Source organism: Felis catus, chromosome B1, assembly GCF_018350175.1.
Source record: "Felis catus isolate Fca126 chromosome B1, F.catus_Fca126_mat1.0, whole genome shotgun sequence".
NCBI lineage: Eukaryota > Metazoa > Chordata > Mammalia > Carnivora > Felidae > Felis > Felis catus.
The window spans coordinates 85294156-85322086 of NC_058371.1; the positions used below are offsets into that span (position 1 = coordinate 85294156).

The 27931-nt window shown below is 40.7% G+C and overlaps 1 protein-coding gene across 1 annotated transcript in view; it reads left to right on the plus strand.

Annotated features, from left to right (window-relative positions):
- The window catches only part of RNF150 (ring finger protein 150), a 292025-nt gene extending 265905 nt beyond the window's left edge, over window positions 1-26120 (plus strand). The window contains exon 7 of the mRNA XM_045055827.1: window positions 26003-26120. Coding sequence (XP_044911762.1) covers window positions 26003-26091 — 89 coding nt within the window. The 3' untranslated portion in view covers window positions 26092-26120. The remainder of the gene's footprint in view (window positions 1-26002) is intronic.
- Window positions 26121-27931: the final 1811 nt, after the last annotated feature.

Genomic DNA, 27931 nt, shown 5'->3' on the forward strand with positions numbered 1-27931 from the left:
ATTTTAGGCTTTGTGGGTCACATGTGATTTCTGTACCTTTCCTTCATTGTTGTTTTTTAACTCTTTAAAAATGTAAAAACTATCCTTAGCTCAAAGGCCATATAAAAAATAACAGACCGTAGGAAGGATTTGTGCTACTCCTGCAATAGGGACAAAGTCCAGGGTTAGAATCAGAGCCCACAGTGGCAGATGAACTAGGAAAACCTTAGTAAATAAACTATAAAAGAAAAATACCTTCTAGAAGGAATTGGTACAGATGTTTGTAAGTGGTGACATTGGTTCTAGATAAAGTACAGAAAGGATACGGTCTCCCTTCCCTGGTCCCACTTCTCAGTCCCAGATGCCCTAACTACAAACAAGCCTTCTCACAAGCTCTTGGACCCAAATCCAACCACCAGTGTGACCCGAATACCTAAGGTACAGATACACTTTAAAGTGGCCCCAAATTGATAGTTACACTAAGTGTTTGGTGGAATTACACTCATAAACTCATATCCTCCCTGGAGGAATACTCTGAACCCAGGTCTCAAGACCTTCTTAAAAGACAACTTCCAAAAGAATATACCTTCACAATAAAAAAAATCTCCAAATACATGATTGAAACACACCGCAGTAAGGAAGAGAGTGTGAACTCAGACTCAGATGAACAATATGGGAAATATGATTAACAGGATGTAAAATACGTGTGTAAGGAGTCCCTCAGCTGACACTAATATATCCTAAGTTTGAAAACAACTTTCTAGTCACTTCAAGCACAGAACAAGGTGGGAAGGGGAGACCCGGTGAAGTCATTAGTCTGGGTGGGCTATTCTGATCCTATGGTGATGGACTTGAAAGAGAGTGAATTTTATCCATAAATAAAATGCTTTCTTGCTCAAGACTATCTGACTTGCAGCTAAGGAAGGAGTGAGCGATCAAGGCTGTCCTCACACTTAACCCTCATGGTCTCACCTGACCTAACCCCACACACAGCTCCCATGTCCCTCTCTCTGAACATTCTCCACCTGACTGGCTGGGCTACGGCCACACTCTGTGTGTGGATTCAACACTGTATCCTCAGGATCTAGGAGGAGCTCAGCGAAGATTGTTAAACCCATGACTGAATGAACCAGCCAGGCTCAGCCATTTAGCCCAAAGGCCCCAAACCCAGGCCGGCATATTAATGGAATGAATTGCATGCTGAGGAATGCTGCTACTGACTGAAGAATAAACTCAGCAGTGACTTTGAAGTAAATACATAGTGCTTATGATCATGGCTATCATATTAACGTTAGCAATAATAGCAAGCGTTTGAGTATGAGAGTTAGCTGCATGTTGGTTCATCGGGTGGCCAGTAAGGGCTTTCTTTATGTGCACGGCGTTGTTTGACCCTTGGCGTAACAGTTGAGGAAAATACTGTTATCCCATCTTACAAATTCTGACAGTAAAGCTTAGGAAATAACTTGCCCAGGATCACACAGAGCAGCAAAACTGCTCACAAATCTAGACCTCTCTGGTTCCTAAAAGATGTCCTTCGTCACCAGCTTACACTGCCTTCCCTCTTCTGAAAGGAAAGCCCACAAGTTTCTCTATAAAATAAAAGGAGGGAAATTTAAATTAAACCATAAAAAGTAGGGGCACCTGGGTGGCTCAATCGGTTAAGCGCTAACTTGGGCTCAGGTCACGATCTCGTGGTTTGTGAATTTGAGCCCCACTTGGGGCTCTCTGCTGTCAGTGCAGAGCCTGCTTTGGATCCTCTGTCTCCCCCTCTCTCTGCCCCGCTTTTGCACGCACTCTCACCCTCTCTTTCTGTCAATAATAAACATTTTTTAAATAAAAACAACAAGTAAAAGTAACTTTGCAGTGGAGAAACCCAACAAACACCATCTCCTCCTGGCAATCAAAGCTAACCTCTTCAGCAATGAATCATGTTGATAGTGTGTTCCTAGATATGACGTGATGGGAGTGTACTTTACCTCTGCTGTCTTTCTTTCCAAAACTGATGACCCCAGTGTAACCATGAGAAAAACATCAGACAAATCCATATGGAGGAGCATTCTACTAACCATATGACCAGTACTCCTCAAAACCATCAAGATCAACCAAAACATAGTCACAGACACTGTCAGAGAGCAGAGGAGCCTAGGAAGACATGACAGTGAAATATAACATGGTATCCAGGATGGGATCCTGGATCAGAAAAAGGATGTTCAGAGAAAACTAGTGAAATCCAAATAAAGGCTGGAGGTTAGTTCACAGTAATATACCGATGTTGACTCCTTAATTGTGGCAAATGAACCATGGTAATGTCAGATGTTAACAATAGGGAAAACTAAGTGAGGGACATACAGGAACTCTCTATACTATCTTTGTAACTTTTCTGTAAGTATAAAACTATTCTAAAATAAATTTGTTTTAAAAGATATTTTTATTGGGGCACCTGGGTGGCTCAGTTGGTTAAGCGTCTGACTCTTGATTTTAGCTCAGGTCATGATGTCACCTCAGGTCATGATGTCACCGTTTGTGAGATCAAGCCCTGTGTTGGGCTCTACGTTGACAGTGTGGAGTCTACTAGGGATTCTCTCTCTCCTTCTCTCTCTGCCCCTTCCCCACTTGCTCTCTCTCTCTCTCTCTCAAAATAAATAAATAAACATTAAAAAATAAAGTAAAATAAAATTATAAAAGATATTTTTATCAAATGTACAAAACCATTGGATTACTAAAAAACATAGAATTTGGTTTTTGATGATATTGTGGAGTATCCTTCCTGGGAAATTTTAGGAATGGAACAAAGAACTCAGCATCCTGAAGATGTTAGATGTTCTTTTCCTTGAAGCAGAAGACTGGACTGAATTATTTCTTAACATCAATTCCAGATTTTTTTGAGACTAAATTTGTGATGTGCACTCATTGTTATATGAGTCTTCAATCCAGAGTAATTGGAAATGTTGCAGATGAGAAGCTAATTATTTGTAATTTTATGTCAGAGGTATTGCAAAGGTGACAAGTAGATTTTCTAGCTGGCGCAGCATTGCATTTAACATTGGTTGAGTAAACCACCCACCACACAAATGCACCAAAGTTACAGGACTCTGGCCCTTTGTGTTGGTATTTATGTGGTTGAGCTGTTCCTCCCAGTAGGGGGCTCTGATGCCCATCAAATGGAGAAGACACCCTGGCACTGGAGAATAGAGGTGTGTGGATTTCATGCTCAAGAGTTTGTAGGGTAACTTTGAGAAAGAGTAAGCATTCAGAAATCTTCTCAGAAACATTAAGCAGAAACAGTGAGCATTCAGAAACAACGGGAAAGGGGGATTAGGCAATAGAAACCAACATGGTTGGGGTAGATGTTTCCCAGAGAAGAAGAGAATATAGACTTTACCAGAAAATAGAGCCCTCAGGCTACGTATTACTGAAACTATATATCCCTCAAAGAAAAGCAGGAGAGAAATGACAAAACTAGAAATGCTTTATCCTAGACTAGACATGTTTTCCTATAATGTGAGAGGAATGTTCTTAGAGTATCATCTACTCATTGATTGACCACAAATGTATTGTTCCACGTAGCATTTCACAAGATAGCTTATACACTTAATTCTTGATTTAAACACAGCAGCAAGAGCAGCCTATATGCGCACGCGCACACACACACACACACACACACACACACACACACACACAGTGACCCAATTAAAATCCTTGAATACCCTCCCATTTCCATTAAGTCTGTGTATAGTACAAAATTCTTAACATGATCTAAGTCTTATCGATCTAGTCCATGAGAACATCTCTAGAATTATTTAGATCACTCTTGCACTCATTCCATGTGCTCCAGCCCCTGTCCCCTCCTTCTGGTTACTGTCTATTCATCCTTGGGATCTCAGCTCAAAAGCTTTCCCTTGCAGAAACCTTCTCTCATCCCTTGGCTAGACAGCCCTGTTAAATGCTTGCATAGCTCCTTGTACTTTGCCTCCATAGCTCTAATGATAGGTCTGCTCCATACGCTAAACATAGCACTAAACAACAATTAACATTAATAATTCACTCACGTGATTATTAAATTGAGGTTGAGTCTTCTGTCTAGACTGCAAGCTCCTTGAGATTAGGGCTCATGTTTTAAATTTTTTTTTCAACGTTTATTTATTTTTGGGACAGAGAGAGACAGAGCATGAACGGGGGAGGGGCAGAGAGAGAGGGAGACACAGAATCAGAAACAGGCTCCAGGCTCTGAGCCATCAGCCCAGAGCCCGACGCGGGGCTCGAACTCACGGACCGCGAGATCGTGACCTGGCTGAAGTCGGACACTTAACCGACTGCGCCACCCAGGCGCCCCTAGGGCTCATGTTTTTATTCCCCATGTATCCCAGTGCCTAGCATAGAACCTGGCTTGAGTAGGTTTTCAATATGTATTTGTAGAGTAAATGATTGAAGGAACAACTAGGTTCTTGCCAGCTGTCCAACTTATTCCTTTAATTTTTTTTCATCCAAAAATAAAAAATATTTCACTCAGGAGCTAGACCTAGTAATATGTGGGTATTATATATGAGGCTGTTTGGGAAAGTTAGGGAAGATAATGTAGCAAAGAAAGCACTTAAATGTTAGCTACAAAGTATGTGGGGGAAAACTATAGAAAAGAATAAGAGATAACATGACATCAAACAAAAATTTTGACAGCTATGAGACAGGTTACAAGAGGGACATATTTACTAGAGAAGTATCTCCCAGGATGCCTGTGCTGACAGAGAGCAGGTTAGCACCTCTGTGTACTGATTCAGGTTAGGCAGAGACTATTATTAAACCAAGGAACCTGGAAAACTCGACTGCTGACTCAGGTCAGCCTTGCCTTTAGCAGGGCAAAGTCCTAGGGAGAGAGAAATCTATACTGACTACAAGTGTAGTCTTACACTTGTACTTACCAGTGTAAGTACACTTACCAGTGTAAGACTGTATGAAGCTGGGCTTGACCAGTTAGAATACATGTGAGAGGATTCACTTAGACTTTGCTCTGGGAAGCTCAAATTGTTCTTTGAGTTGGTTTCTAAGTCCTTCTTTCCATGATATCGCTAGTCTTTGAAAGCTTGCTCGCTATCTGATTTAACAATGTTCCAGAATCATCATGTATACTTTCTACCCAAACATGGAATCAGCCTATCTCTAAGAAATAACATGTCAAGAAACAATCTGGGTACTAGCGGGGCTCACTGCTACTGGCTTGGTTGTTGTTTTCATGCCTCTTAGATGATATATACATGAAGAAGAAGAAGAAGAAGAAGAAGAAGAAGAAGAAGAAGAAGAAGAAGAAGAAGAAGAAGAAGAAGAAGAAGAAGAAGAAGAAGAAAGGAAAAAAATACCTTATGACTTTATATTGATACTTCTGATTCAAGTTGGGTACCATAAGGTTTTTTAATTAATTACTTTTCTATTACATATGTATGCATCTCCTTAATTCTCTGATGAGAATTCTGAATCTCAAGGACACACAGAAGATAGAATGACAGTATCTATTAATTATTCATTTATCCCATGCCACACACACAACAGTCTCAAAAAAACACTTGGATTTCGGAAATTACTACTTCCGATGAAATGAAAACCCATTCCAGCTGACCTCAGAAGAAGTAAAGCCAGAGAGACAAACAATAAAAGGGAGTACCTTTCCCCAAAATGTGTAAGTTCTACGACATTTACTCTCTTAACAAAGCCCATCCATCCTGTTTTCTGAGTGCTGAGTTAAGTTACTCAGATCAGTTCTCCTGATAAAATCTTATTTTTTAATGGGAAAAAATGTAATATATACATATAATCTTAGAATCAAAGAACTGATATGATAGTAAGGACTTACTGGACTTACAATGAAGAGAAATCAGGAACCCAGAGGTGCAAATAAAGACAGAAGCCTCTTTCACTCTGAGAGTAGTTATCCCCCCTAAAAATTTTGGATTTTTGTTTTTCTGGCCTTCAGGAGAGAGAAAGAAGTCAAAGCCCAGAGACCACATGAAATAAGAAGTCTAACAGAAGATTTACCCCATAATATTCTAGCCTACAAAGGACTGTCCCCTCATACATACCAGTCCCACCACAAAATTGCAGCCCAGTTAAGATCTCCTGCATCTCCTTTATTTTTTAAGAAGTTTCAAGTCTTTTTTTTTTTAGTTTATTTATTTATTTTGAGAGAGAGAGAGAACAAGTGGGGAAGGGGCAGAGACAGAGAGAGAAGGAGAAAGAGAGAATCCCAAGCAGGCTCCACACCACCAGTGTAGAGCCTGATGTGGAGCTCAAACTCCCGAACCATGAGATCATGACCTGAGCTGAAGTCGGACACTTAACTGAGCCACCCAGGCACCCCAGGAAGTTTCAAGCGGTGAGTTTGGTTTGCAGTTGTCTTAAACTGGTAGTACTCCAAGCACCTGGAATCCAATGCAAAGTCTTTCTGGCAAAAGCCAAATATCTATTAGGCCTCAGATCATTCATCCAGTAAACTTTTCAAATTCAAGGTTAAGTCAAAGATAACCAGATACATAAAGGAAGTAGATGCCATAAGTGATATCCATGGGAAATTATGGACTACAGAAATATAGACTACAGTCTATAGACTGTCATAGTTTTACAAAGACTTCAAATCTTGGGATTGTATAAATTTACTATGTTTACATATGAAGAAAAAGAAATTATCAAGAGAGTCAGAGTTTTTTAGTTTAAAGTATAAAACAGATTTTTTAAATGTTTTATTTGTTTATTTTGAGAGAGAGCACATGTGCAAGCAGGTGAGGGGCAGAGAGAGAGGGAGAGAGAGAGAATCCCCAGCAAACTCCGTGCTGTCAATGCAGATCCAGATGCGGAGCTCAAACCCACGAACCATGAAATCATGACCTGAGACAAAATCAGGAGTTAGACGCTTAACTGACTGAGCCACCCAGGTGCCTCTAAAACAGATTTTTAAAGGATCCAATGGAACTTTTAGATTTAAGAAATAAAGTAACAAAAATTTAAAACTTAGTACATTGGTTTAACAGATTTGACACAGATAAAAAATGAACTGGAAAAGAAAACTATCCACAATGAAGGATGGAGTGACAGAGATTGCTGGTGCAGACGAGAAGGTAAAAAACAAAAAATAAAGAAGGCTGCAAGTACTTACCTAAAGACCCAGCAGGTGAAAGGAGAAATAGGGCCACAGCAGCATTTGAAGAGAAAATTAGTTAAAATTTCAGAACTGATGAAAAACACTGTTCCACAGAGGCAAGAAGCCCAATGAATCCAAAACAAGATAAATTTATAGTGCTAAATGCATACGTTAGAGAAGAGAAAAACTTTCAAGTCAATAAGCCGACAACCTCAAGAAGAGTCAAATGAACCACAAGTAAGCAAAAGGAAGGAAATAATAAAAATTAGAACAGAAATCAATGACATTAGAAACGGAAAAACAATAGAGAAAATCAATGAAATAAAGACCCGGTTCTTCGAAAAGCTCAATAAAATTGGCAAATCTCTAGCAAGATTGACAAAGAAAGAAGAGAGAAGAAGTAAGTTACCAACATTAAGAATGAGCAAAGACCATCACTACAGATCCTCCAGACAAAAGAATAATAAGGGAAGACCAAACTGGACACACGTTCATCTGACAACTAAGATGAAATGAACCAATTTCTCAACCAACACAAACTAGAGAATTTGAAAAACCCTGTATTATTAAGAAAATTGAATTTGTAAATAAAAAACCCTTCCACAAAAAAATCTCTAGACCAAGAGGATTTCACAGAAATTTCCACAAAACATTTAAAGAAAAATTAACACCAATTCTATGCGATGTCCTCCCCATCAGAACAGAACATCAGGACAGAACATCTGCCAGTTCATTTTCTTTAGCCAGTATTATTGGGATACCAAAACCAGACAAAGAGAATACGAGAAAAGAAAACTACGGTCCAATATCCATGATAAGTATAAATGCAAAAGTCCTTGACAAAATATTACATAGATAACTCTCAAAACTCAACAATAAAAAACAAACATTCCGATAAAATGTGGACAAGGACATGAAGAGACATTTTGCTGAAGAACGCATACAGATGGCAGAGAAGTACATAAAAAGATGTTCAGCATCATTAACTATTAAGGAAATACAAATTAGAACCACAGTGGGATACTCCTACATACCTATAAGAATGACTAAAATTTACAAACAAAACAGAACAAAACAAAAAAACAATAGTGACACAACAAACGATGGTGAGGATGTAGAGAAACTGAATTATTTGCACGATGTTGGTGGGAACGTGAAATGACACATGTGCTCTGAAAAAACAGTTGGACAGTTTCTTAAAAACTTGAACACGTAACTATCATACAAACCGGCAATTACATTCCTGAGCATTTATCCCAAAGAAATAAAGACTTAAGTTCACCCAAAAACTTATACACAAATGTTCACAGAAGCTGTTTTCATGATAGCCCAAAACTGGGAACAACCCAGTTGCCCTTTAATGCATGAATGGCTAAGCCAACCGCGGACCATGCACAGCATGGAATACCACTCAGCAACAAAAACGAATGAGCTATTGAGACACACAGCAACCTGGATGAATCTCCAGAGAATTATACCGAGTGAGAAAAAGCCAATCCTGGCAGGTTATATATGGAATGATTCCATTTTCATAACGTTCTTGAAATGACAAAATTATAAACATGGATAGCAGGTTAGTAGTTTCCAGGGTTTAATGAGATGAGAGCAGGAGAAGTGGGTGCAGCTATAAAAAGGCAGCACAAGTCATCCTAATGGTGATGGAAATGTTCTGTATCTTGACTGTACCAATGCCAATTTCCTGATTATACATTGTACTATAGTTTTGCAAGATGTTATCATTCAGGAAAAGTGGGCAAAGGATTCGCAGGATCTATCTGTATAATCACAAGTGAGTCTACAATTACCTCAAAATTAAAAAGTTTAAATAAATTGGCAAGCTTCTGTCTTTATATTTTTTAATGTTTATTTTTGAGAGAGAGAGAGAGAGAGAGAGAGAGAGAGAGAGAGAGAGAGAGAGTGGGGGAGGGGCAGAGAGAGAGACAAAGACACAGAATCCGAAGCAGACTCCAGGCTCTGAGCCTGGAGCACAGAGCCCAACACGGGGCTCGAACCCAAGAACCGTGAGATCATGACCTAAGCCAAAGTTGGAGGCTCAACCGACTGAGCCACCCAGGCACCCCAAGCCTTCTGTCTTTAAAAAGTACCCATTTTTAAATGGTTGTAAATAAAATCTGGAACTAAAATTCCATATAATATCAACAATGGACTGGGAGAATGTCCCAGTTGTCTATTGTATAACAAAATTTCTTAAAATGAGGCAACCTTAAAAACATTCATTTTATATTACTCAGGATTTTGTGGGACTGGACTTCAGGAAGGGCTCAGCTGGGGGCTTTGTCACATGTACCGTTCATTGGAGTGGCTAGGGCTAGACCCTCCTCTTCCTTCCCTCGCTCTCTGGTGCCTTGATGCACCTTGCCCTCTGGCTGTACACTACACCTCCTCCCAGGGCCTCTCCACACAGCCAGGTCTTTTCACAGAATAATAGTCTTGGGCAAGTTGCACTTCATACATGGTGGCTAGCTTCAAAGAGCCAGGAACAGAAGCTGTTGGAACAGGTAAGAGCCACACCTGTTCCAGGCACCTATGTCACTTCTGCCGTATTCTATTGGTCAACGTTATCATAAAGCCTCCCTTCCCAGATTCAAGATGGCGAAGAAACAGCCTCCAAATCTTGATGCAATGAGAGATAACATTGTGGCAACCCACGGGAAATACAATCCGCCCCAAGAGGAAGTGCAGAATTTGTGAAGGAAGAAAAAAATTGAGATATGCATTAATAATTCAAGGATAACCCCTAGAGGCATAGAATGAAAATTGCAAAAAATTGAATGAAGAAAACTTGATCCAACAGAAAGCAGAAAACAAAAATTAGAAGCACAGAGAAAGCAGGGTAATAGGATAGCAAAAACAAATCCACATTTATCAGTAATTCACAGTAAGTACAAATTGAAGTTGAAAGTCCTCAAATCTAGTGCCATGTTATTTACAAGAGACACAAATTTAATACAGAAAGGTTGATAATCAAGAGTAAAAGCAACGGGGTGCCTGGGTGGCTCAGTCGGTTGAGCGTGGGACTTCGGCTGGGTCTTCTTGCAGTTAAGAAAGTTCTTGTTACAAGTTCTCACCACTGGTCACGATCTCGAGGTTTGTGAGTTCAAGCCCCACATCAGGCTCTGTTGTGACAGCTCAGAGCCTGGAACCTGCTTTGGAGTCTGTGTCTCCCTCTCTCTCTGCCCCTCCCCCGCTCATGCTCTGTCTCTCTCTCAAAAATAAACAAACATTAAAGAGTAAACGCGATTTATCAGGCAAAAATTACCAAAAGAAAATAATACCTGTTAATATCATAAAAGATAGAAATTACATGAAAACTATTTTAAAAATAGATAAATAAAGCCTTTTATACTGAGAAAGAGGGCAAAGCTACAAAAGGTATGAGATATATAAGATACACCCTCATTTTGGTTAGGATAGACTAGCGTATGTTGAATAACAAACAACCCTAAAATTTCAGTGGCTCAACACAAGAAAAGTTTATTTTTCTGTCTCATCATGTGTCCCATGTGAGTTTGTGAGGCGCTCCATTCCAGCACCACTCGGGAAGTCCAGGAGGTCCGCCATCTTATGGCTCTGTTTTCTGGAACACATGATATCTTCAATCAGGCAAGGAAGAGCTGGTGGGGAGGGGTCACATACAACCTCTAGAATGCTTCATCCCAGAAGTGACAGACGTCTCTTGACCGATAGCCCAGTGGTGAGAACTTGTAACAAGAACTTTCCTAACTGCAAGAAGACCAAGAAAGTCCGGGCAAATGGTTAGCTAAAAATGTTTACACCACAGCCTCTAATAACATAGCCTACAAGGAAAAAATGACTCCGCTAACATGGTGGAAATTTTCAGCACACGTTTCTCAGGGACCAGGTTAAAAATAACTTTTGTGCTTCAAATTCTTCTCTCAGAGAATAACTCATTTGAGTCTTGAAACCCTACATTTTCATCTTCTATTTTAATCTTCTATTAAAATCCGTTTAGTCACATGGGGTAGAAGAAGGGAAGTGGTGGATATGGTTATCAGATCCCTCTCAGTTTGAAAGCAAGATCCAGTGGGAATGAGTCTTAGGACAAGGAAGTATAGGTAGCGGGTGGGGGTTGTGCAACAGCTAGGAACAGGGCATAGAAAGGGGAAGAAGCACACTTTATAATTTTTGCCAAAGTTACTCAGCAGGAGATGGAGGTAGTATTAAAGAAAAAGGAGGAGATCAAAGCGCAAGCACGATTAAGTTGCATGATTAAGATGTAGGTTTACTTTATATAACCACCACAAGCAGTTGTAACCTTGGCAACCACAGTTAACAAAGATCCTTACCTTGTGACCACCTTAGTTTATGTTAGGTGGGGGGTTGTGAGGAGTGAATTGCCAAGAAAGGAGTGGTTTTCAACCATGTTTTCTTTTCTTTTTTAATGGTTTTTGTCTGCTTGTTTGTTTGTTTTTTGAAAGAGAGAGAGAGCACAAGCAGGGGAGGGGGAGAGAGGGAGGGGGAGAGAGAGAATTCCAAGCAGATTCTGATGCAGGATTCCATCCCAGGGACCATGAGATCATGATCTGAGCCAAAGTCAAGAGTCCGTTGCTCAAGCTACTGAGCCACCCAGGCGCCCCTCCAACATGTTTTCTTTTTGCTGGAATGGGAACACAAAGCTCACATATAATTAAAACCACTAATATTTATTTAATTATCTCTCTCTCTCTCTCTCTCTATATATATATATATATATATATAGAGAGAGAGAGAGAGAGAGAGAGATAATTATATCTCTCTCTCTCTCTCTATATATATATATATAGAGAGAGAGAGAGAGAGAGAGATAGACCCTGAATCTATATATCTATCTATATATATAGATAGATAGATAGAGATAGATAGAGAGAGAGAGAGAGAGAGAGAGAGATTTATACCAAATACTGCAACAAACAGAAACTAGAATAGTTTACCTTTTATGAGTTGCCCTGCTTCACAGCTTACATAAAACTTTTGCTTTTGTTATCTTCCTCTGCTTTCTGATAATGGTATTGACAATCTAGGCAAGCAAAAAAGAAAGAAAAGAAAGGCAAGGTTGCCTGAGACTCAACAAACTGATTACAAGCTCCTAATGAACTGATTTGGTGGTAATACGCGGCGAAGTCTTTCTCAAACATTCAGGGGGTGAGGAAGATTCCCCACAAAGCCCTCCAATTAAAACCTACTTTTAATAACCAGTCACACTTTATCTGCTCTTTGGTGGCAATTTGGGAAGAGTCCATTTCAAAATGCAGTGGTTGAGGCGCCTGGGTGGCTCGGTCGGTTAAGCATCCGACTTCGGTTCAGGTCATGATCTCACGGTTCGTGAGTTTGAGCCCTGCGTCGGGCTCTGTGCTGACAGTTCAGAGCCTGGAGCCTGTTTCAGATTCTGTGTCTTCCTCTCTTTCTCTGACCCTCCCCCATTCATGCTCTGTCTCTCTCTGTCTCAAAAGTAAATAAACGTTTAAAAAAAATTTTTTTAAAAATGCAGTGGTAAAAGTACTACTATATGTTTTAGTAGAAGGAACTTTTTGTAACTTGTTTCCCTCTTTGGTGTATGTAAGGGTAGTTTAAAATGAAACATTAAGATGTCAGCCAGTCCATGAACCTATCTTGACTTTTGTAATAGAGTGTGTTTTCCAAACACGGCCACAACAATATATATCCCATCCCACAGTGCTATTTACAATGTGACATTTGACTCTCTGGGACCTCTGAAACTACTTCCACTGATTGGTTGCATTGGAAGTGATGTTATGTGACTTCCAAGACTAGGTTATTAAAGGCAATACAGCTTCTGCTGGGATTTCTCTTTAGGGATATAGGACTTGAAAGCCCTGAGCTGATATATATATATATGAAAGTGGGCTATCTTGAAGCCATCATGTGGAGAGACTGTATAGTTAGAAGGCAATGCCCAGGGAGCCCCAAATGACTTAATTCCCAGCTGTTCTTATCTTCCCAGTCCAGGCACCGGACATCAAAGTAAGAGTTCAGATGAATCCAGCTCACAGTCTTCAAGCTGCCCAGCAGAGACGAACTGCTTGCCAAACCTTGCAAAACTGCAGATTTGTGAGCAAAATAATGTTATTAATGTAAGCCTCTAGGTTTTGGGATAGTTTGTTATGCAGCCGGTGATAACTAATGGAATCTTGTTCTTATTTAAAGGATTGCTTTTCGGAAGCAGAGAGATAGCAGGTGGAGAAGAGGATATGAGGTGGAATCCAACATGGGTGTTTGGGATATGAATAAATTATGATAGATTAAGAACTGACAGATATGGTGAATGAGTTAAATTTGGTAAACCTCAAGGCAAACTCTGCTGGAGTTACCATGACAGGAGAAAGCAGAGGACAACATCTGCAAGTAGAGATTGCTCATTGGCCAAGTTTGGGCAGGGATACCAGATCTAGGGCTGGAGATACGTGGGCAAACCTGTCAGTGTCTCTAATGACTGTGCCCAGCTTATTCATGGTCAGTGTTACAATAGGGACTCTGTCCTCTACAGTCCAAGTCCCTGGGCTCAGCTCATACCATGCTTATTTCAGCCTCCTGCTTCGAGTAGGTGGAAATGCATACCTGTCTTCTAGATTTCTCTACCTCTTGACTTCTTGCTGGGTTCAACTTCTCACTCCATTTGTCACCTGATTTTACCCTGAATCATCTTTACATTCTCCTTGTCTGTCTAGGCTACAATTCTTCTTGTTAGTTAACTGATATGATTGGATTCTATAGATCTCTTAACCTCAGCCAGTCACAGCACTAAAGTCATGATAATAACGTGTGCCAATGTTTTTTAAACCTTTGCCTATTTTAGAGGTTTGAATTGTTTCAAATTATAAATTGTTAAATAAATGACTCAGGATGAATAACCTTGGATATAAATGCTTATCTCCTTGGGGTGGCTGGGTGGCTCAGTTGGTTAAGGGTCCAACTCTTGATTTCGGTTCAGGTCATGATCTCACAGTTCTTGAGTTTGAGCCCTACAACAAGCTCCATGCACTGACCATGCAGAGCCTGCTTGGGATTCTCTCCCTCTGCCCCTTTCCAATTTGCGTGCGTGCTCTTTTTCTCTCTCAAAATAAAATTTAAAAAACTTTAAAAAGGGGGGGGGGGATACATATATAAATAAATAAATGCTTGTCTTCTTTCCTAAAATTTTCCTTAGTTAAATTTGTTAGAATTTGGAATGAGTGGATCAAAATGTGAATACTATGACATGTATACATTTATATCTAAACCCTCAGAACGATGCTAACAGTATTTACTCCCACCCCCACCATAACCCCCAGTAGACCCCCAGTCTACTTGCTGCTATCAGACTTACCCTGGAAAATCAAATTTCTCTCACAGAGACCTCTTATGACAAATAAAAACTCAGTCAGCCTAGATCTCCTGAGACAAAAATATGATATCAAGAACTTTTTAAAGAAATAATCCAGAAATTGAAATGTATGAAAGGTATGAAGGATAAGACAAGAAATTCAAGGAAGAAAACAGTGCTAAGGACTAACATGAAGAGGCGTTTCAGTCGGTTAAGCTTCTGACTCTTGATTTCGGCTCAGGTCATGATCTCAAAGTTCCTAAGATCAAGCCTTGCCTCCGTTCTCTCCTGCTCCTCCCCCTCTGTACATCTCTCTTGCGCATGCACGCTCTCTCTCTCTCTCTCTCTCTCTCTCTTTCAAAATAAATAAATAAACTTAAAAAAAGAAAGACTGACATGAAAATATGCTTAGTTTCATAAACAATGATGGAAATGTAAAGCAAAACAGTGGGATATAATTTTTCATCCATCATCTTGGCAGAGTCTTAAGATTGAAATGTCCAGTATTAATGAGGATGTAGAGAAACACCTCGACAGAAATCTTTCATTGCGTTAAAATTATTATTTCAATAAATTTATTACTTATTAGTAATACCCATGTTTTAATTTTTATTTGTTAAAAATAAAATTATTAGAGGCACCTGGGAGGTTCAGTCGGTTGAACCATGGATTCCTGATTTCAGCTCAGGTCATGATCCCAGGGTCCTGGGATAGAGCCCAGCGTCGGGCTCCATGTTGAACATGGAGCCTGCTTAAGATTATCTCTCTCTCCCTCTGCTTCTCTCCCCTGCTCTCTGTCTCTCTCTTTCTAGAAAGAAAGAAAGAAAGAAAGAAAGAAAGAAAGAAAGAAAGAAAAGCAAATAAAATTAGTTAAAATTTCAGATTATCCAGAGGGCAGTCTGAAAACATAAAAAATTTGAATATATACCCTTGACCTAGCAACTCTACTTCTAGATTTTATTCTAAGAAGATAACCAGACAAGTGTAAAAAAATGTGCTTAGCAACAAGGATGTTCATTACAGCATTATTTGTCATTGTAAAAACCGAATACAATCTAGAGTCCAACAATAGTCAAATTTCATTATGCTATATACATTCAAAGTTTTACCAAGGTACTAAGGACTTCCTTTTAAAAATGCCGTGGTTCCATATGTACTGACTTGAAAATATGCCCAAAACATCATATATTGAGTAAAAAAAAAAGATGTTACAGAAAAAAATTTATATCGCTTTCTTTCTTCCTTTCTTGTTTCTTTCTGTGTTGCATACTCGGCAAGTATATACATCAAATCTACTAGTAGTTATCTCTGGAAGAAGACACTGTGTTAGAGCTTTCTATACACTTATAAGTTGCTGTTTTCTTTTCTACAATGAACTTTCAGAGTTTTTATAATCAGCAAATATATCAAAGACATTTCCATTTATTAAGCAAAGCATTCCTTACTGATTAATTCATTAAACAAATGGCCATTGAAGGCCACCAGGCTCTCTCCTGGACAATGAAGGACAAGGTAAGTAAGAAGCTCTCAGAATCTATGAGGGAAAACAAAGAATTGTAATGTTATATGACCTTGCTAGATTTACATATATGCTAATTAATAATGCTTTGTAAGTGAAATGTAAAATCTATTTGGAACCCTTTGGAATTCTAAGGCACCACACCAGCTGAAGTGTTGATGGACATAATCTGCTATCCTTGCACAGGTTTGGGTAAGGGGCTGGGAGTGGAGAAAAGAGGAGAAAGGATGAGTCATTGAGTCATCCTTTCTGGTGTTCAAGAACCCTGACACCCAGGTCTCTGGCCTTAGGCCAGGACAAGTGCACCTTTAGAGACTGTGCTGGTTTCCCAGGCTGAGGTGGAGGCACCCAGAGGCAGATGTGATGACTTCCTTTGAAGTAGAACACACTCTCTTCTTCCTGGAAGATTTGTGATTTCCTGGACACAGGTCAATGTCACATGGGGGTATAAACATTTTTTGCAAGCCTTTTTCCTTTTCACAAATTCCATGCAACTGACACACGGATTGTCTCATACACACATCAAAGCACAGAATCATAAACTGCTGACCAGCAGAAGGAAATTGAAATTTTCCAGAACTTTCCTGCAGAGAATCTTCATTATGATGGAACCAGACCAAGACTGGCTATACTTCAGGCATCAGAGAATGCCAGCTCCCCCAAATGGTGACACAGGACAAGTCAGCTGGACAGAGAAGAGCATCTCTCTGCAAGGTTCAGGCAGGCCTGGCTTCCAGACTTCAAAGGCACAAGCATTCATTTTTAACTCAAATGACATCTCTTGGTCTGCCTCTCATCCACTGCACACTGATGCCTTCTCAGCACTTTTCTCCAATTTTAGAAGGCAGTGCTGCACATGCAGAGAGAAAGTTTGCTTTGACTTTATTCTTCTGGTGCTAAGAGGGCTTACTTTCTTCTAGAAACTAAATTATTGTCATGTTGCTAATAATTATAATTTCTTAGCCCCAGCCAGCTTTGCAGGACTCAACAAAACGTGTGCCACTTATTCTCTCGGACTTCAGCCTAACCTGCTTTATATGCTGAAGAACTCACAAAATCCTGAAGGAAGCCCAAAGAAGTTAAAGTGTCCAGAATAGCGAACAGTATTTCAGAGAGGCCTTTCTTCCTTATGTAAATCTGGTCACGGATTCTTTGCCTTGCTCAGATATATGTCAAAATACTATAGACTCTTGCTGGACTGCGAGGATGGAGACCCCTGGACCTTCCCCAGATGGATGAGCCAGATGCTGACTCAGCCATGTGCCAGGTCCCAGGACTGACCCGAGAACCTAAGGACGACCAGCCACCAGCAACAGGTTTTATGCTGACTGAAGCTACTCCATCAATCCGTTGCTCCCATTCATGCCTATTTGGTATTCACTGTGCCCATACTGCTGTGTATAAAGAAAAAAAAATCAACACTTCTTGGAATTTGGCCCATCTGAAGACAGGTAAGAGCTGTATGCAAATACTTTCAGAACAGTTCAAAAGAGAACTCTGGTGAGTTCTACAATGCAATTCATTTTTAGATTTGCTTGAGGAAGAACAAGGCAGAGCACCCTGAGGTCTCCTTAATTAATCAAAAATGTCAGTTTTGTCTGTTTGCTTGCTGGTTGGTTTATGTGCATTCTCCCCCCCATCCGTGCACAAGGGCAAGTGCTTTGTTCAGCGATATATCCTTATGTATAACACAGAAATTTGCTAATTGAAAGGAAAAGAAGGAGAGATTAAGGAGAGAGAAGGAGAGAATGGTTGTAGGAAGGCAGCATACGTGGCACTTAAAAGCTTTATATCTACAGACTTCCAGGATTAAACCCCAACTCTGTGAAATACAGCTACGTGACCTCAGGCAACTTACCTTCTCTGTGCTTTGTTTCTTTATCCTGAAAATAGGGGGTACAATAATACCTACCTCACTGAACTGAACAAAGAACCTTGAGTTAATATTTGTGGCTTTAGGGAAATGTCTGGACAGAATAAGCACTGAATAAACATGTGTTACATTTTTAAAATCATAAAGAAGAGAAATTTTCATTGGGGAAAATTTTATTATCTTTTATTTCTTTTTTGTTTATTGATTTATTTTGAGAGAGAGAGTGTGTGCGTGTGTAAGTGGGATAGGGGCAGAGAGAGAGAGAGAGAGAGAGAGAGAGAGAGAGAGAGAGAGAATCCCAAGAAGGCTCCCACCTGTCAGTGTAGAACCCGATGTGGGGCTCGAACTCACAAACAGTGAGATCATGACCTGAGCTGAAACCAAGAGTTGGATGCTTAACCGGTTGAACCACCCAGGCACCATGGGAAATTTTTTTAAAAATGACTTTGAGAGCTGTTTGGGAGTTACAATGTGCAGATTCTGCAATTGTTTTGATGCTTTATGTTCAGAGGAAAGAGTCAAGAGCGAAGGCAGAGAGGCTGAAACAACCAAAGCAAGGAATGGGGAGTCCTAGACCTCCAGCCAGTTGGTACCTGCCATGAGCGAACAGGTTAATGGGCACAGGCCCCATCCAGGAAATCTCCTGTGTGTGTGTGTGTGTGTGTGTGTGTGTGTGTGTGTGTGTATACTTACTCTGCCATGGATTTCCAGGATGTGTGTAGTTTTCCTTCATTTAACCAGGAATTCCCAGGGAATGGCAACTGCTTTATTCATGCTGTATTTCCCCTCACTTGGCTGTACGACCTTGGACCAGTTGCTTGGCTACTCTGTTGTTCAGTTCCCTGATGAGTTTAAAAGTGACAATGACAAAGCTGGCTAACAGTCCTATTAGAAGTGTTAAATGGGATGATGTTTGAAATGTGCTTGGGGCATGGCACCTGGGTGGCTCAGTTGGTTAATCATCCCACCGGTTAAGCATCCGACTCTTGATTCTGGCTCGGGTCGTAATCTCAAGTTCGTGAGATCGAGTCCCATGTCAGGTTCTGTGCTGACAGCCTGGAACCTGCTTGGGATTCTCTCTCTGCCCCTCCCCTCCCTTCCTCTCTCTTTCTGTCTCTCTCTCTCTCTCAAAAATAAATAAATAAATGAACAGTTTTAAAAATGTGGTCTGTGCTGAGCACATTGTAAACATTCAGTGATCATTGAGTAATATTATAACAGCCAAATGTATGTTTGTGAAATCAAACAAGTTAATGATATAAAAAATTGATAGCTGAACTGGAATTAGAAATCATCCATGTGTCCACAGGTAGAAGGATGTGCATTTGGTTAGAAAAAAAAAGCCAAAACATGGGGCGCCTCGGTGGCTCAGTTGGTTGGGCGTCCGACTTCGGCTCAGGTCATGATCTCGTGGTCCGTGAGTTCCAGCCCCGCGTCGGGCTCTGTGCTGACAGCTCAGAGCCTGGAGCCTGTTTCAGATTCTGTGTCTCCCTCTCTCTGACCCTCCCCCATTCATGCTCTGTCTCTCTCTGTCTCAAAAATAAATAAACATTAAAAAAATTTAAAAAAGAAAAAGAAAAAAAAAGCCAAAACAGAAGGGGAGCTATAATCACATACCAGAGCAGACTCAAAAATATAATGTTGAAGGGAGATAAGAAACAGAAGACATTTTACGACACAATATCATTTGTTTTTTAAAAATTAAAATATTAAAAGGTAAACACATAACCACATTATACACTTTTTTACAAATTCCCCATGAACATTTTTCTCAAGGACTGCAAAATAGTCTAGAAATTGGGACATAGTTTACTAACCAAATAACCATACTCTAAACCAGGCTATAAATATATAAATACATGTTTGCAAGGTCTATTGGAAAAGAACGCATTAAATATGCAGAAGTGCTCAATGAAGCAAGGGACGATAATGGCAGTATAAATGGGAGACTGTTGCTAGGAAATGCCCCCTTCCGTAGACATCATGTCCTAATCCCTGGAACCTGTAAATATTACTTTAGTTGAAAGAAGTGTCTTTGCAGATGTGGCTCAGTTAAGGATCTCGAGATGGGGAGAGTCTCCTGGATGATCCAGGGGTACCCTCACTACAATCACAGGTGTCCTTGTAAGAGGAGGCACAGGGAGATCTGACACACAAAAAAGGGAAGGTGAGATGGAGGTGGAGCAGAGAGATTTGAAGCTGCTGAACTGGAGGCCTGGAGGGACGTGGCCATAGCCAAGGAATGCCAATAGCCGCCAGAAGCTCCCCAAAGCCTCCAGAGAGAACATGGCCTGGATAGCGCCTTGATTTCCACCCAGGGATACTGACGTCAGACTTCTGGCCTCTGGAACTGTGACAGAATACATTTCTATTGTTATAAGCCACTGAGTTTGTGCTAATTTGTTACAGCTGCCATAGGAAACTAGCGACGAAGAGGGAAAATAAAGAGACAAAATAGTCTCCTGACATGGAGGGGTGATGACGGATTGCTATGAACCGAGGCAGATAGACCACTAAATTCAGTTCACTCACCGTCTTAAAAGAAAAACAAAACAAAAAATTGGAAACGGCCGCACACAATGCCATTGTTCGTTACATTCCAAAACTTATTTAAACATTCCTCTTAAGAGGCACCTGGGTGGCTCGGTCGGTTAAGTGACCGACGTTGGCTCAGGTCATGATCTTACAGTTTGTGAGTTCGAGCCCCGCGTTGGGCTCTGAACTGACAGCTCGGAGTCTGGAGCCTGCTTCAGATTCTGTCTCCAGCTCTCTCTGCCCCTCCCCAGGTTGTGCTCTGTCTCTCTATGTCTCTCAAAATATAAATAAACGCAAAAAAAAAAAAAAAAAACCCAAACCATTCCTCTTAAGATGTCCTCAGGTAGTTCCAGATGTCTCCTTTAAAACCTATTAAACATCGTTAGGTGGAGCAGCTAATGCATCAGATTTTAAGTGAGAAAAGACATAAGCAGACATGTCATAAAAGAGGAAATGCGACAGATTAGCAAGCATGGGAGGACTCTCAGCTTCCAAGAAATGCAGTTTAAAACAATAATGAAATTTTAGGGGCGCCCGAGTGGCTCAGTCTGTTAAGCGTCCGACTTCAGCTCAGGTCATGATCTCAAGGCTTGTGAGTTCAAGCTGCGGGTCAGGCTCTGTGCTGACAGCCCGGAGCCTGGAGCCTGCTTCGGATTCTGTGTTTTTCTCTCTCTCTCTTTGCCCCTCCCCCCACCCTCTCAAAAATAAACATTGAAAAAATTTTAAAGCAGTAATGAAATTTCATACTTTTGCCCACTAAAATGGCAAATCTTTTTATTCATATATATTTTAAATTTTTCCTCACACTTTATTTTTAGCCTGCTTTTTCCCACTTAGCGATTTGTCTTCCTAAACATGACAGAAAATGAAATGAATAAAATAAATAGTGAAAAAAATGTGATAAAGTTGGCAGTGTCCTACATTGCTGATGACTGTCATTTGAGGAAGAAATCTGACAATATGAAGAGCTTTAACATTTTTCAAAGACTTTGACCTTCACTTTAGCTTTACTTCTAATGTTTTCTGAGGAAGTGATCCTAGTTGAGGAAGCACAATGTTTTATTATAGAATCTAAAATAATAAAAATTAACACAACATAATAGCTTAGAATAAGGTCAGCAAACTATGACCTCTGGGCCAGACGTGGCCTATGGCTTGTTTTTGTAAATAAAGTTTTATTGGAACACAGTCACATTTGTTTACATATTGTTTATGGCTGCATTGGCACTGCATGGCAGAGCTGAGTAGTTGCCAAAGAGACATTTGTCCCACAAAGCCAAAAACATTTACTCTCTGGCCCTTTATAGAAAGAGTATGTTGATTCCTGGTTTAGAGTATGGTTATTGGGTTAGTAAACTATGTCCCAATTTCTAGACTGTTTTGCAGTCCTTGAGAAAAATGTTCATGGGGAATTTGTAAAAAAATGGAAAAATGTTTCATGTTATGGGAAAATAAGAGAAAACAGAATAGTAGGAACTATATGGTTACAATTACGGAATAATGATAGTTACAGTCATTTAAAAAAAAGACTGAAAGGAAGTATGACAAAACGTTAACATTATTTATCTTCAAATGATGGGTAGTACATATGATTTCGTACTTGCTCTACTGTGTGTTTCTTCATGTGTATTCAATTATTCAATGCATATTAATGAACACATTTCACTTTAAAGTATAAAAATAAATATCAATTTTAAAATTGAAACTAAAAATATTAAGCCCCCAGTGCACTAGGTTTCACAGACTCTTAGATTAAAGATATGATTATGTACCATAATTTAGTATCTTCTCCCACCACTTCTGGCCACCTAAAGGGAACTCCTATCCACTAGAGTTAGAGATTCTATTTCCATTCAAATTTATACGGCAGGCAGGGTTTTTCTCCATTTTTACCCTCTTCTTGAGGATGGACACATGCCTGCCTCGTTTCTGGGCCCTGTCCCATGCCATAAGAAAAAAAGGGGGTAATTCTAAATAAGGCAAAGGAACACCTAGAATTCTGCTAAGGGGTGTTAATCGTACGAGTAGCAAGTCTGGACTTCAAAGTTCCTTGGCTTGTGACTTGACACCACTTACTTCCAAGGGAAAAGCAGATGAATTGAAAGACATGAATGACAACCTAGGCCGGAGAAGGAAGAAGCAGAAGTGAGACTTTGAGGGTAGGCAGACAAGAGAGGAGATGGGGAAACAAAAGTAGATGACTCTTTACTTCCTTCTGAGGCGGACTCTATGTCGACTAAAGCTGCCGCACAAGGGAAGCAGAGATCTGTTTTTCATCACCCTCTGGATGTGTGTATGTGAACTTAGCTCAAAAATGAAGTAAACCTTGTAATGGGCTCCCCGCCCATCAAAACGTTAAGGGTTTAGCTAAAGGATCATGCTTAATTCAAAACCATCAAGCATTAAGAGGGCAGTGAGTAAGACACAAGCGAGACCAAAGTTAAACTAAAAAGGGGAGGTCAGCCAAAGTAACTTCGCTTCCCATGATCACTTCCTATTATCTGTAAGGCCTGGAAAAATTGCAGTATTAAACTTTCTGAACTTATTGGGGAGTGCAACAGTTCCTCATTCTTTGGGGGATGAAGGATAGGGGTTGCTGATTCTGTTCCAATTAGATACAATTCACTCCCAATCACTAGGCAACCCCATGCTTTGATTACTGCATCTGCTCAGCCTGTGTGTGCAGACTCACTGAGACAGTGTGAACACCAGACAGCTGTGGGAAGGACGGCATGGAAGGGTGAGCAGGAGAAAGTGACAGCCACACATCTATCATTGACCAATTTGGCATTTACTAATCACATCTCATTTCTAAGCCCCATGAACAAATTAAATCTCATTCCCTTTCTTGGAACCAATAACCACAGCTAAGAGCATCACTGGCTTTCTCTGCATCTCTGTTCCTTCATGAAAAAATTTCCCACGGGCGTCTGGGTGGCTCAGTTGGTTGAGCATCGAACTCTTGGTTTCAGCTCAGATCAAGATCTCAGAGTTTGTGGGTTCGAGCCCCATGTTGGGCTCTGTGCTGGCAGTATGGAACCTGCTTGGGATTCTCTCTCTCTCTCTCTCTCTCTCTGCCTCTCCCTCATGCTTCCTCTCTCTCTAAATAAATAAATAAACTTAAAAACTTAAAAAAATCCCTAACTGCAAAGTGGGGCCTAGAAAGGAAGCCTGACCTGGAAGGACTCAGTTCATCTCTTCACCAAATGTTTGAGCATCAACTGTTGCAGGATTTTTTACCTCAATACCCAGGGTTCGTTGTCTCTCTGCTTCAAAGAATGAAGAGGTGGACACAGAATTAAATGAGCAGCAGGCAAAAGTTTATTAGAGTGTAAGATCGGAAAGTAAGAATAGTACGAAAGCTCTCTTTGCAGAGAGGGGGCATTCGAAAGTGAATGCTAGTGACTCTAGGTGAGGGACTCTGTTTTACAGGGTTTTGGTCAGTTCCCCTTTCCTTCCCCCTTGTTCTTTTTCCAGTTCTACCCTTATTGGCTAGGTAACTCTAAATGCCTAGTCATTCCTTCTTGATTGGCTCATTGCCATTGTAGGAGGGGTGGCCTCTGGCCTTATGTTCCTTCTGGGTCATAATTTTATGGTCTACTGCTTTTTTTTAGTCAAGTCTTTTGTCAAATTCCTGAGGGAAACCTGAGGGGGAGTAGGTGGGGTCTGTCACATTCCCAAGAGGAACTTTAAGCCTGAGGGAGTTTGGTCAAGTGAGATGTTCTTAGCATTGTTTTAAAATAAGTGTTTTTCGGGGCGCCTGGGTGGCGCAGTGGGTTAAGCATCCAACTTCAGCCAGGTCACGATCTCACAGTCCGTGAGTTCGAGCCCCGCGTCAGGCTCTGGGCTGATGGCTCAGAGCCTGGAGCCTGTTTCCGATTCTGTGTCTCCCTCTCTCTCTGCCCCTCCCCCGTTCATGCTCTGTCTCTCTCTGTCCCAAAAATAAATAACCGTTGAAAAAAAAAACTCTTCATAAAAAAAAATAATAATAATAAGTGTTTTTCCCAGGGACTTCAGGTCTTAATCTTTCCCTCTCTGCCTGTTTTATCCTATCTTTCCCTTGTACACAACTTTGTGCTAAGCACTGTTCTAGGCTTTGGGGATACAGCAGAGAAAATAATAAAGATCCCCACCCTTGTGGAATTTATTTTTTTTAAGTTTATTTATTATTTTGAGAGAGACTGAGGCAACTTGAGTCAGGGAGGGGCAGAGAGAGAGGGAGGGAGAGAATCCCAAGCAGGATCCGCACTGTCAGCGCAGAGCCTGATGCATGGCTTGAACCAACCAGCCGTGAGATCACGACCTGAGCTGAAACCAAGAGTCAGATGCTTAACCGAAGGAGCCACCCAGGTGCCCCCACCCTTATGGAATTTAAATTCAAACATGGGTTGGGGTGCGCCTGGGTGGCTCACACCGTTGTGCATCCAACTTTGGCTCAGGTCATGATCTTGCAGTTTGTGAGTTTGAGCCCTGCATCGGGCTCTGTGCTGACAGCTTGGAGCCTGGACCCTGCTTTGGATTCTGATTCTCCCTCTCTCTCGGCCCCTCCCCTGCTCACACTCTGTCTCTCTCTCTCCCTCAAAATAAATAAACATTAAAAATTTTTTTTTAATTCAAACAGGGGCAATGAACACTAGAGAGCAAAGATAATAAGTAAATTATGTTGGAGGATAATAAGTGATATGGACAATAAGAAAGTAGGAAAGGGAAGGGGGGAATCAGCACTGGGTGTGGAGGGATCCATTCACATCATTAAATAGGATGGTCTGGACAAGCCTTATTAAAGAGGTGAGCAAAGACTTGAAGAAGGTAAGGGAGTTAGGAAAGTAGCAGCCTTCCTGCTATGAGCTAATGTCTTTTCAGATATTCCCTCCAGGACCTTCATGACATAGCAATCAGAGTGTAATCAAGTCTGGCTTCTTTTCCCAAAAACTAATAGAGAAACCATGTCAAGCCCCAAAGGAAAATAATCACTACCACGCAGACTTGAGCAAGGACTTCCTTTTCTTTGCCACTGGATTTCTAGAGCCTGCCATGTAGAAAACACTCAATCTCCATTTAGTGAAAGACTAAATGATTACCTGCTACATGTAAATAACACAAGGTTCAAGACCAATGCCAGAAAGACGCCGGAGCAATGCTCCAAATAGGTTGTGCTGCTTTCCTTAACTGACTCTCACCTTCTTGCTGTCTCAGCAAGAGGTCTGGGTGCCCAGCACACAGGTGCAAACCCCTAGAGCTTGGAAAAAGGGAAGTGGCTGGGAACATTTCTCCTGGTGGCAGCACTTCTCTTATCTCAGGGCGTCAACAGCTTTGTTCTATTTAAATCAACTTATTAATCGCTTACGCAGAACCTGTTTTATGTTAGCCACAGCTAGATCTTACAGCGATCAGAGTAAGTAGTGTGCTGTGGTAGGAGCCTCTAGGACGGCCCAATGATTCCTGCCTCCTGATATTTATGCCCCTATGTAAGCCTGTGCTGTTGAGTGTGGGCTGGATGTAGTAACTGACTCACCTCTAACAAATACAATATGGCAAAAGGGATGGGATATCATTACAAAAAGTGATGGGATTGCATTACAAAGAGACTGTAACTTCAGTCTTGCTCACCATCTCTCTCTCTCTTTCTAGTCGTCGCTCTGGGGGAAGCAAACTGCCACGTTGTGTGTGACTCTATGGAGAAGGCCACATGGCAAGGAACCGATGTCTCTGACCAATAATAGCCTGCAAAGACTTGTGGCTGCCCCCCCCCCCCCCCCCCCCCCCCCCGGTGAGTGAACTTCGAAGCAGATGCTTTTATAATTAAGCTTTGAGAAGATCAGAGTTCCAGCAATACCTGACACAGGCTCTGAGAAGCCCTGATGCAGAGGACTCAGTTAAGCTCCGCCTGAGTTCTTGACTCTCAGAAACTATGAGAGGATAAATCGTTGTTATTTTTAAGCCACTAAGTCTGGGGATTGTTTGTTATGCAGCAGGGGATAACTAATACACATGATCTACCCTCAGAACAAAATATGGTAAGGTGAGTGACACATGAGTGATAGAAACCAAATATTTTGGGTGGAGGGGGTTCATGGGAATAAGAAATAGGTGACTGCAGATTATAATTATATAAATTTGCACAACTCTTTACACTTAACTCTGTGCTTCCACAACTGTCTCATTTGATCTTACAATAAACCTAAGGATGATAGTATTTGATTTCTTCAACATTAGATATTAATTGATCCAGTCATTCAGTAAAAATTTTAAGTGTCAAATATACATCTGTGATGAGTATAAAGGAAGCCTGTATAAGCCTGAGTAACTGTCCTCAGAGAACCCAAAATAGTTTAATACATTAAATAAATAATAAATAAACAGATCTTGTGGTACAATATATTAGAGACCATAAAGAGGTATGCACAGAATAGTTGATAACTCGAAAGTGGGGGTGATGGACTCTTCCAGAGGATCTAAAAAAGACTTGAAACTTGATTCTTTTTTTTTCTAGCTTTGTTGTGTATATTTGGCAAATAAAAATAACATATTTTTAAGGTGAACAATGTGATTTTTTAAGAATTTTTTTAATGTTTATTTATTTTTGAGACAGAGGGAGACAGAGCACAAGTGGGGGAGGGGCAGAGAGAGAGAGAGAGAGACACAGAATCCGACGCAGGCTCCAGCCTCTGAGCTGTCAGCACAGAGCCCGACACGGGGCTCGAACTCACGGACCGTGAGATCATGACCTGAGCTGAAGTCAGATGCTCAACCGACTGAGCCACCCAGGTGCCCCTTTTTAATTTTTTTTAATGTGTATTTATGTGATGTTTTGATATATGTGTATATTGTGAAATAATTACCACAGTCAAACTAACATATCCATCACCTCACACAGTTACAATTTTTTTGTCTGGTGAGAAAGAACACTTAAGATCAATTCCCTTAGCAAATGTCAAGCATGTCATACAGTATTGTTAGCTGTAATCACCATGCTGGACATTAAATCTCCAGAAGGATGAGTTGGAGTTCATCAGATTATTGGCTCATAGGATGGGAGGGGAGGGAGAGAACAGCATCATAGGCAAATGGGGATGGGGCCACATGTGATGGTATGGAGTTTGAAACAATAGTCTGGTACAGAAAATGATAATTCTATATAGGCAGGTAGTGGAGTGCATATAAAGAAAAGGAAAATCAACAAAGGAAAGAACTCCTTTCAGACTCAACTCTTCTTGTCTATATGTTATGCTTTCTCCATGATGCCACACCATCTTTTCTAATCTTAGCCTCATTTCCTGATTTCTCTTACTCCTTTATAAGATTTGATGATCATTATAGATCATTAGAGAGCAAGTCAGAAGCCAGGAAGAGGCTCAATCCAAGTTGGCAAGTAAGTTAGGGAGCAAACTGATGGTCTCAAGGAGGATAAAGAGGTGGCAGAGAGAGAGGGGAAGAGAGGGAATGATGGAGAGGAACATCTGTAGCTTGAAGAAAGAGTAGGATTAAAGAAAAAAATTGCCGAGACGTATGGGGAGTTTAGAGAATTTTTGTAGCTAGATTGTACAGAGCCAAATAAGA